The sequence below is a fragment of the Haemorhous mexicanus genome, chromosome 7, assembly GCF_027477595.1.
Source record: "Haemorhous mexicanus isolate bHaeMex1 chromosome 7, bHaeMex1.pri, whole genome shotgun sequence".
In the NCBI taxonomy this organism is placed as follows: Eukaryota; Metazoa; Chordata; class Aves; order Passeriformes; family Fringillidae; genus Haemorhous; species Haemorhous mexicanus.
In genome coordinates, this window is record NC_082347.1 from 15732122 (window position 1) to 15743914 (window position 11793).

The 11793-nt window shown below is 43.0% G+C and overlaps 1 protein-coding gene across 4 annotated transcripts in view; it reads right to left on the reverse strand.

Moving 5' to 3' along the window:
• Nucleotides 1-10416, reverse strand: part of WAPL (WAPL cohesin release factor) — a 64821-nt gene extending 54405 nt beyond the window's left edge. The window contains exons 1-2 of one of the 4 annotated variants that reach the window (XM_059851174.1): nucleotides 10139-10416; nucleotides 6498-7021 (exon numbers count right to left, since the gene is read on the reverse strand). In XM_059851174.1, coding sequence (XP_059707157.1) covers nucleotides 6498-6999 — 502 coding nt within the window. In that variant the 5' untranslated portion in view covers nucleotides 7000-7021; nucleotides 10139-10416. Of the gene's footprint in view, nucleotides 1-6497; nucleotides 7022-8514; nucleotides 8607-9410; nucleotides 9715-10138 lie in introns of those variants that run through there. The other 3 variants (XM_059851175.1, XM_059851176.1, XM_059851177.1) reach the window with 3 other exon arrangements.
• Between the last annotated feature and the right edge of the window lie 1377 nt (nucleotides 10417-11793).

Sequence of the window (11793 nt, forward strand, 5' to 3'; positions counted from 1 at the left end):
TAGGTATTTTGCTTTCTCTCATCTTTCATTGCACCTGACACCACTGCATCTCCCAATACCACCTTCAAATCAATCTGTGCATGCATACCTGGCCAAACCAGGCACAGTGAGCTCAGCATAACTGCCTTCCCAGCAAACCTTCAGGGGGAAAAACATAATGGGCAGAAGAGCTGCTACACTTGGTAGTACAAGAGTTGTCAGAAGCTGACATGTGCTCACCCCTCATGTCCAATGGAAGAGACATTTCTCCTCACTCCAAGCTCAGAAGGGCATCTGTTGCTCAAAGCAGCAAGAGAAAGCCAAAAATAAACAACTGCTAAGTGTCACAGGCAACATGAGGGGCTCACACATGCCACAAATACCTGTTTTCACCAGCTTTTCTAGGGTGAGCTGCTATGGGAAAAAATCAAAGCACTCTGTAACACAGCAACATTAACAACTGTCAAAACAAAGGTATACTTAGGCTAAGTCAGTCTGAACTGAGACAGTACTCATGAATATAATGAAAATTTTTCATAAATACAGCAGCAGTTTCTTAAATGAAAAGATGAACTAAGTTTGAAACTGAAGAACATTTTCCATCCAAATAGTAAGACTGAAGCAGTTTGAGTCTGAAATAGCTTCCTTACCTACTAGTTTCTGCCTGCCTGCATGCTTTGGCCCACTTGAGAGGTGTGCAACTTAACGGGGATTTTTTTCTTCCACAAGCACTGACCAACTGTTTTCAATGCAAGGTTTTTCCACTTTTTAACCATGAAAACTAAGAAGCAGTTAAAAGTATGATCTTTCAAAAACTGTTCATTGTACAGGGCTATGAAGAAAGAATGATTTTAAAAGTATGGATTGCAAAATTTACTGTTGTATAGGAAAGGGGAATTATAGATTAAGGGAAGAAAGTTCCATGTACTCTGTGCATGGATATACAGTATGAAATGTCCTGTCATCAGGAAAAATATGTTGCTGAAATAAGATTCTCTCCTAAACACTGGGGCATTTTTCTATATCGTCATTTTAGCAAACAAGTATAAACACTGAGATTTAAACAGAATTACAACAATTTCAGGCTTTTGAAAAACACCCCAGGAAAAAACCAACAGGCCACCACTGAAGAAGTAGCAGAGGGGGGAAAAAAAAAAAGAACAATAATCACACCAGTTTTAACACAGGCTACTGATACAGCAATGAAAGTCTGTGTGTAAGGGGAAGGGAGATATCTTCAAAAGGGGACAACTTAGCAAAAAGCAACTAAAGAAGAGAGGACCTGTGGATAAACCCCAGCTATCCACACACCCATCATAACTACTACCATTCAAACAAACCTCAAAACACTGAAATTCTCTGAGCACACATTTTCTGGCAGCTTTCCCCTTCTCTGCTATCAGTTTCTTAATGCTTTGACCCAACCAGAGCACAGCTGCAGTTCTTTTTAATCATGGCTGCTGCCAGCTGTCTCCTAAGACTGCCAAATGCTCAAGTCTCATTCAGGTTCCCCCAACTCTGCTCCATTTTTGGATGGAAAATGACTAAACTGAAATTCTCTCTCACAAAGTAAATATTACTCTCAAAAACTCTGCAGAGGAACAAGATATTTCTCTGGTCTAACTATTATTTTCAATGTCCATGTCAGTGTTAAACACAAAAGTTTAAAAACAATTTGAAAGGAATACTATGACCAATCTGGTGGTCAAATGCAATTATATAACAAATATGCACTTGGGAAGTTGAAACTTAACTCTAAAGATAGGGCTCCCCACCCACATAAGCAGGATGCAGAGGCTTTGCACAGAGTCACTAAGGTACTACCAAGATAGTATGTCAGGAACAGACTTGATGACTTAAACCATCTCCTTCCTCAAGGGCATCCATTTTCTGCAATTTACTCTCTGCACTCTGTGCTTTTCCAGCAACCAACCACAACTAGATTCTGCATCCTGGGCCAAGACACAGCTGAGCACAGCCATATCCCTGTGCTACTGCAGAAGCACGCGTTCTTAAGAACTACACTTGGCATTTTGATTTGCTACCTGTAAGCGCACTGGCCCCAGGTGAAAAATGAGGGCATTAAGAACTATCTAGAAAAACTAAAGAATCAAACAGCAGTCAGACAATTGCTCTCTTACAGCACCAAGAGCAAAACTACTGCCAGAGCAAAACCTGTTTGAATACCAGTACACAGGAACAAATGATGAGATGAGGAATAGCTGTTTTCATTACTGCTCTAAATGTTAAGGGGAAAGAAAATAATTTGTTCTTTTAATCATAAAGAGCCTCCTCAAAAGTCACTGCCAACACAATAACCACAAAATCCATACTTAACATTACAACACAGCAGAAAGGGACACAATTCCTACACCATTCTGTAGTCCGGAAAAATATTTTAAGCCATTCTATTTCTCCACAGCAAGCAATTCACATTTTCAAGAAATAAATTAATAGGCTCTAAAACAAACCAGAGTTAATCCATGGCAAATTAAAATAGCTCTCCCCTAATGCATGATTAAATACCTATTTTTTTTTTAACTTAGAATTAATGCAGGAGAGGAATATTCTCTCATAGTCCATAAACCAGAACATGAAGTATGCAGAGATGACAAACTTCTCTCAACCCAAGTGCCTTCTTTGATGAAGAGTATCAAAGCCTTGGACAAACCCTCTGAAGGCCTGAGTTACAGAGCTCAGCACTGTGCACAAAAGCAAAAGCCAGCAGATCATCACAGCATCCAGAATAAAAATGCAAACTCACACTACAATGCCAGAAGTATTTCCATAAACTGAAATACCCAGAGTAGGCAAACTAGCTGTCCAAAGTGAAACAGACTGATACACTAATATAACTATGAAATGCCATTGCAACTCCTAAAATGCATCAAACTTTGTAATTAATTTTCACCTGAAAAACTGTACTACCTTAATTTAACCTACAAGCTAGCAAATATTCTAAAAGAGCAAACGTACAAACTTTGCTCTGCAAGGCCATGTTTTTATACCAAAGCTTGTGTGAAATACTATTTGGGTTTATGCCTTAGAGAACAAGTTTAACAGTTAAAAAAAAAAGAAATCCCACCAGACTGTTTCAAAAATCCAAATATTGTTCTGAAGGTTTTTACCTTACCCTACTGTAAGACTGTCACAAAAAAACCACATTTTCTAAGTAGCTGCATTTTTGCTTTATATGAATTACCAGTGTGATATTTTTCTAATGACACAACTTACTTTCCAGCTACCAAGTTCTCCCTCCCTTTACAAAGATGACCGAACAGTAACTATTAATACTGAATAGTCTTTCATTGTTTCAAATTTACCTAAACTCCAATCTGCAAATTACCTGCTACATACAGGATTACTCATAGACACTCATCAGACAGTATTAAGTCTTGATCAAGCAACATTAGGGTGAGATTATGAGAAGCTTTCCACATTAAGAGCTTCTCAAAGCCTTTAAAATGAGATTGTTACAAGCACTAGCTGAAGGCTATTAAAAAAAAAAAAAGAAGACCAGCAAGTTCTACCATTTAAAATAAAAGATACAGATCTTCAACTGCGTTACATGGCTGCACAACTACTAAAACAAATCCCCAAATCAACTGCTTTTTAATACCAAACATTAGCTAAAATTAACTGACATTGCATCAACTTCATTTTAATGCCCAGAGAAATGGCCACTGAGGCAGGATAATACAAGTGGATCAGAATTAACTGTACCTCTCAGTTTGTGCATAGCCATGGTAAGGCACATTTTTCAACTCAGTCTAACTCTTAGCATTATCTTCACCTATGTTAAGAATTAAGACACAACAGTGGCTCATGCTCTCTGGGAGTCCTGAGACCTTTATTCATGCACTGTCTAGGCAGTATGAGGAGAAGGACTAGCAAACTGCACTTGAAAACAAATTAACAAGCACTTTCTTCAACATCAGTACCAACACAGCCTAGTTTCCCACACCCAGAGATCCAGTGCTGTATGTGGGTTAAGGTTGAGCTCACATTGCAGTCTCCCTTACACTGGGAATATTAATGCTCTTCTGCCTGCCTGCTTTCCCTCCCAGCCTCCCACCCCTTCCTTTCCTCATCAGAAATAGTCAAGCTTGTTGTCTCAAGGATCTCTAAGCCCTTTGGACAAATCTGGTTGAACCTGGTGGAGTTCAAGAGTCACCAGGAAGGGAAAAATTATTATGGGGAGGGCAAGGACATGTAAGCAGTTGAGGTACATACACTATCACCCTCCTCCCCAAGTCCCTTCATCCTCCAGAACCCTATCCCAAATCAATCAAATTAACTCTGTAGTTTTGAAAGAGCTTCCCCATTAAACTTTACTGAACAGTCACTACAACAAAGAAGCCTTTGAAGTACCTACATTTACACTGGCTGACTATACACCACTATCTCTAATTGCTCAGTGTGCTGAGCAACGTCCTCAGAGACAACTTTTATTTATTTTGGATCAGTTTACACACAAGCATTAAGAGCAGCTTAAACAATCCAAGTTTTACTTAGACTAACTGACAAAAAGAAACATTACCACCAAGACTGCAGTCTTTAAATAAGGGTAAGGAATCCAAAGATCCTCCGAGGATGCTCTGCAAAGATTCATTTGCAGCTGAATTTCATTTCTGAAGAAAAATATGAAAAGTGTTTTTATCTTTGACTGGGTGTCAACAGAATGTAATAGACTCTGAAAGAACAGAACCATCAGATCAAGATACAGCTTGTCCTTCACTACTTCTGGCTGAACTGCCAGAATCAGTAACAAATACTTTAGAAAATCTTGCAGAACAGAACTCCTTCAGTAAACTGTTAAGTAACCTTCCCCTCTGCATTCAGAACACCACCACACTCAAAAGCTGGAAGGACTTATCCACCAAGATTCATCAGCTTCCTCCTGTTCAGACCTGTACATTTATGATATACCCAGTATTGTCTAGCAAGGAGTTCTAGAATTTCAGTAAGTGAGTTTTTCTGTGCTAAATATTGTATTTTATTATTTTCCACAGGACTGGAATCAGGAAGCACCAATGAAACTGCTCAAGTCTGTTCCTCTTGGCCTTTCACACATTATGAATTTTCAGAGCTCTATCACATTTTCTCCCCACAGCTCTCTCACATTTTCTCCCCACAGCTCTCTCACTTTCTTTTTGAACCTGAAAAACACTGTTCTGACAGAGAACAGTAGCCTTCAAGGAAACCATTTCACTGTAAAACCTGTTGTCCTACAATCTCTCAGTAAAACCAAGGAAATTCACTATTTCTTCCCCTTAGAAATATTGGGAGATGAACTTACTCTATTTCTTATGAAAACTATATTCAACCTTTAAAATCCCATAATTTTTATTTCCAATCTGAGGATGAATCACAGTTAAAGACAGCTGCTGAAAAATCATATGAAAGCAAGAAATATTTTAGCAGCAAAGAGCAAGATCAAAAAGACAACTGAACATCCTACAAATGTAGCTCAAACTATAGTTTAAATCAGCATTTCCTGGGTTTTTTTGAATTAGATCCCTAACATATATAAAAAATAACTGAACTGTGACTATCTTCCACTGTTTGGTATCTTCTTGTTTACTGCATTAACAACTGAACAAGTCCACTCAAATTTCTAATCCCTGGGTCAACTATATTTGAGAAATCAAAGTTATATAAGTTCTTCTCATTAAAACTGATTTTGATAACCCAGAGCAAGTCAGTAGGTGTCATCTTCATCTAGGTTCATCTAATGTGATCTTCTACCCAATTATAGAAGCTGCGGTTTAATCAGCCCATTATACAAAAACCTCATGAGATGTAACAACATCTGATCTTTTCCAAGAACGATTTGAAGAAAATTACAGTGCTGTTCAGCTCCATGGACCCTGTGAACTCCCCTCTGAAAAGCATTAAGCTATTTTACAAACACTCCAGAGCCCTAAAACACTTCTAAAAGGAAGTCTGACAGAATGCAGTTTCACAGCTCTTAAGTTTTTTATGTACACACTGATATAGTTGTGGTAATTACAAACAGAAAATATTTGTGCAGCTGAAGTTCAGAAAACTACTTTTCCCACCCAAATAATCAAACAAAGCACGGCCTAAGCTGTATCAGCACCTTCATGGCTGCAAACACATACCCACATTAAATTCTACTACCACTAACTCATCACTATTCAACATACGTGTTTAAAAACCACAAATGCACTCAGCAATTTTAGAAAAGGAACGTTATTATTCCATTTTATGGAATAAGTGGACTAAGTGCACTAACATACTGCCCTGAAGCTAAAGCACTGCACCTCTATCTGCAGACACACAGATTACAGCACCAAAGACCTCAGAGCAATGTGTACAACACAGAATGCTCCTTAGTGCTTTTGGTTAGAGTATACTCTACAATTGTTTACAATTAAGAATTGCCCCACAGTTTTATCAGAATACTTTAAAATCCCTCGAAAACACAAACTCTAAAGGGAGATCAGCAAAAATCAGAGGAAACCAGAAGTACATGGACAGTCCAGCAAACAAACCTGCAGTTACAAGTTTAGCACTGCTGCTCCTGCATTCTCCATCTTCCACACTTTTGCTTGCGCTCTTTTCTTTCAAGAGAGGAACAGTATTGTCAAAAGGTATGCACTTGCTGGAGGCAATATTTTCTCCACTGTCTGGCTGATTAATTCTGCTGTTTGCTTCAAGTAGAGGAGTGAAGTCCTCACACTGAGCAGCTTCACCAGGTTCCAGCTGAGAGGAGCTTTTAGCCTGTGACACATTCTTTGAAGACACAGGAAGAGATTCTTCATCACTGTCAAATCCAAATGGATCCTCTGTTACCTCATCTTCAACTCTGGGCTTCTTAGGAACTTCAGAAATATCTGGTTTGACACTGGGCCTCTTCTGTCCTAATTTGGCCATGAAGGTGGTTTCTCCCCATTTTGTACTAAGGGTGGTCCGTTTGTTGGAAAACACTTCATCAAACTTGGAACTGCCATTTCCCCCTTTCCGGCTGTAGGTCTTTCCAAATCGGGATGTCATTTTGGCTCCTGTTTCATATTCTCTGTTGTGAAAGAAAGAAGAAACATCAATTCATCACCTCTCTAGTACAAATGATTGTTACTTCCACCCTTCACTGGGCCTACAAGCACCAGGCATGTACATTGCACACAATCAATAGATCCATCATCTGCTTCTTTCTAGACTCATTCATTCACATGCGGCTGTCATTAGGGCAAAGGTTCTGAACTACACACTCACTAAAATGAATCGAAATTCAGATACTCACACGTTTATAAACCAATGGCATAATGAACCCTTAAGAAAAATCTTCTAAGAATGGTATTTCTTTGCTCTAATTTTATATTTTCAAGTATGGAAGGCACTTTCATAAAACAACTCAGCAGTATTTTCACCACATCTGAACAAGCAGCTCCCTCCTAGAGTCCAATAGCACAGCATGACATAAAAAAATATCTTGCCAGTTAAATACAAAAACTGTCAGAATATTTCACATTGCTGTCGATGTATTTTAAGTATTAATTAATCACAATGATGACAACTCCATCCCATGTTCATCTCTCACACGACTCATCTAACTAGTGTTTTACTTGGTAACATGATGTGGTCAGGACTGGTGCACAGCAATCCCCCACAAGTAAATCTGATTCATCAAGGGACAGAACAGAGACACTGCTCAATCCACTTCTAAGAACATGGAGGACACCTCAGCAGGCCCATGTGAACTGTTACTGCTCACTGGCTCTTACAAGCACAACCACTCCACTGCTTGCTCAGAAGAACAGAAGTGTAAAAGTAACAGATTAAACAGGAACACATTTAAGACTTCTTTGCATGTGGTGTTGTTCTAATTTTGTTTAACTCAAAAAGGAACACAGACCACCGGGGAGATTTTTACCCAAAACCAAATACTTCAACTACTGGACAAATGACAACACAAACCCCAAGCCCTCCTATCTGTTTTATGAACCACTATTTCTCTTTTTGGCCCAAACATGGATAGGAAATTGCAGGAAATAGTCAGCCTGAATCTAATCAAGTCCATCTTTCTCTGTAAAACTCCTCTCCATAATGGAAAGAAGTCTACTAAAAAATGCAGTTATTTAAGCTACAGAATCAAAGAAATCTAACTTTTGAAATGTTAACTAACTTTGTATAAACTAACTTAGTATATGACAAATGGCAGTTAAAATAATTTTTATGGGACTTATGTTCTATTTGTTAAATACAACCGTTTTTATTATTACTCCCCGAATACGTGACATACTGTCTTTCCTATTTTAGTTTTCATCTCAACACTCACAGTTTCTCATCCTGAAGTGTCAGTTTTGCATCTACCAAAACTGCCAGACTGCTTTCCAGAAATGTCCCTCTAACACTTCATTCTAGCAAGACTGTCTCACTCTTAATAGTCTCCATCTACTAGACCAGGCCAACCTTCACTTCCCATTGGAACCAAGCAATTCATGGGGAGAAAATCCATGGAGAAAATATTAAATGAATTAAAATTATCACATTTGAACTTCAAAAATTTACCAGGTGGATGGTGATGCAATGCAGAAGAGCTACAGAAACACCCACTTTGGGAAAGGCTCTTTTTCCCCGTGGTGCTGCTGAAGGAAGGTGAAGGTAGTTGCTTATCTGCTGAGCAGAACTCTGCTGCAAAAGGCCACTCTTCAGAGGACTCCTGCCTGCTCCTAGGAGACAGGGCTCTTTAACCCCACTCTTCTTTTCCCCACACACATCACACAAAACTTCTTTTTTTCCTCCCCTGTAGGTAGCTCCAATTTTCTATTTTCTATCCACGCATAGTTTAGAAAGCAAACAGCAAACTAAATCTAAATTACTAGTTTTATTTTGCTGAAGCTTGTAAATATTTGTAACAGCAACCAAAATATTTTAGACCAGAACTGCCAGGTTTTTGAGCTGTAGAAGCTAAAGTAAAATATTTATTAACATCTCAGTTTCTAACAACTTATAGGAAAGAAAAAAACATTTCACTCACCACTAGCACATTTTCCTCCCCTAAACCCTCAAGACTCAAGTAAGTATTAGTTATAATAAGCATTGTAAGAAGTACTCAAGTATTTTTGATACTACATTCCCAGCCTATGCAAAGATAATGAAAGATTTAAGTTATGGCCTGTGGCTTGCAGTTCCAAAGAAGATTCCTGTAGTCAAGTTAATTTTCAAAAAGTAAACCACATTTTCTTATTTATATATTTTAAAATTAGGATCATTTAATAAGAAGTTTTAAATCAAAATATCAAAACCCAAATTAACACTCAATATAATGTGCATAGGTTAAAAGATTAATACAAGGAAAATATAGATACGCTATACTATAAACTTGTATTGCAGATTTAATAACATAAAGAGGTGCCTTCTTACACGAGAGCATCAACAAAAGAGGATTTTTACTCTTTACTTACAATTTTCTCTTGATTTTTCACTCAGAGGGAAATAAAACACTTGCTCAATTTTTGTTTCCAACCCCTGCCTCCCTCGCCTGCATTGTGCTGCACCATTTGGAGCAGTGCAAGCAACATAAATAGGTGTAAAATTCCAAAACACAGTTCTCCCTCATTTCCCAGCGCTAACTCGGCGGACCAGCTGGAGACAAAAAGCCCGGTAATTCCCCAGGAAGCCCATCAGCCACCCCTACTCATCGCTCCTCTCTATACCGCTCCTCTTACATAATCAAAGGAAAGAAAAATAGGTTAAATGCACGGAGGCAGAAGGAGCTGATGAAATCCCACGGTGACAGTTTCTTTTTTCCTCCCTCCCCCTGCGGCGGGGGGGGGGGGGGGGGGGGGGGGGGTGAGCGAGCGGAACCGGGTCACCCCACCGCTCCCTGATGTCATTTCCCCTCCCGCCCGGCCGCCTCCCCCGCCCCGCCGCACCACCGGCCCACATTACACAAGTGCCCGGGGCAGCCGCGGCCCGGCCGGGCGGCGCGGCCCGCGGAGCCGCACCCCCCCAGCGCTTCACCCCCGAGCGAACTCCCGCCCCACAACTTCGCGCTGGGCCGGGGGCGGCGGCCCCGCACGCCCCTCCAGGCGGGACAGCGCCGGGGGCCGCCGCGGCGGCTCCTGCCCGCGGGGTGCGGGCCCCGCTCCGCCGCCCGCGCGGCCCCCGCGCCCCCTTACCCGGCACCCACCTCGGCGTCAGCGGTGGCGGCGGGTGCCGGGCGCGGGCCCGGCCGATGTGGCTCCGGCCGTCGGTTCGGGCCGCCGAAGCGCCGCCTGAGAAAGGCGCGAAGCCTGCGGGACGCCTCCGCCCCTCAGGCAGCGGGACCCTCTCGGGGTGTCGCGGGCGTCAGGGCCCCCGGCGCCGCCTCCTCCGGCGCCGCTTCCTCCGCGCCGGGATTATCGCCGCGCTCGGGACGGGCCCCGGGACCATCTCTCCGCCATTTGCCCCCACTCCTTCCTGCCGTCACGGCGCGCGCCCCGCCCCTCGCCGCCGCGGCCAATCGCCGCGCGCCTCGCTCGGCCGCCCGCGCCGCCTCCGCGCCTGCGCTCTGCCGCGCGGTACCCGGCGGGAATTGTAGTTTGCGGGGCGGCGCGGGCCCCGCAGGGCCCGGGCCCGGCCCTCGGAGCCGGCGGGCGGGTCGTCGTGGCGGGACGGCCCGAGCCGGGACGGAACGGCGTGACCCGACCTGAGGGGAGCTGCCTCCCCGCGGCCGCCTCCGCCCGGGCCCGCGCAGAGGCTCTGAAGGCGGGGCCAGCGGGGCCCGCCGCGGGCAGCCCCGACCGGCCCCACCCCGATGGCGCTCAGGCCCAGGTGGGTCCCGGCGCCCGTCGAGGTGTGTCGGAGCCGCCCAGCCACCCCAGCCCGGCTGGAGCCGCGGAGGGTCAGAACCCTGCCCGGGAGTTGGGGAAGGCAGCAGGCGCTGATGCGGCCCTGCGCGCACTCCGTGTAAAGTTTGCGGTGCCTCGCCCAGGGCACAGGAGCCCCTTGCGCTCAGTGCCGCCTTGGCTGTACTCACAGTGGGTGCACAGTGCCCGGCCTCCACATCCGCTCCGGGGAGGAAACATGCTCTGCAGAGAAGGCCCGGAACGAACGCGGGGCAGGCTGTGAAACTGTGGCTTTCACATGCTCCCACTTCCACAAGCTGTTACATCCACCCACACGCGTTAGATTTATGCACACCTTTGAGGATTTAATTAATGATACACACTGTGCAGAGAGAAAAAATGCTCCTCAAGGATTGTGTCATGCAGCAAATACATATGGACATCAAACAGTCACCAAGTCCAACATTTTATATTCTGTAGGCAGTATTTAATAAAATTTTAGTGGGATACAAAACTAAGGATGGATGACAAGAAAAACATTAAACAACATCACGCAGATGTAGTTTGGTCATTTTTCAGAGGAGTGAGGAACTCAGAAAAGTAAAATTAAATTCTACAACTTTGGAGTCTGAAATGGTTTCACATCACATGCTCATACTCAAACCATCATTTGAGACTTTACAAGGCTTTACAAGACAAGTCCCAAATGGAGAACTAATCAAGAGGCTGATTTCACTGCGCAGAAGAGGTTAGAGTTGTCTCAATACCTCTAGGTTTTTTCTTAATTTAATATTTACTTTACCCAAAGGCAAAATCACTGCCTCACAATAAGAAGATAAAAGACTATGGTTTTGTTTAGTGATCCTCTGAGTAAATCTGGGTCTTTGCCTCGTCTTTACTGATGTGTTAGAGCTTTCAGGCATTACTTCTGTAACACAAACATGCTGTGAAACGTGCTCTCTAAATCCAGTGTACAACTGGCACTGCTGGAGAAAGTGGAGATAAAACCAACAGGGCC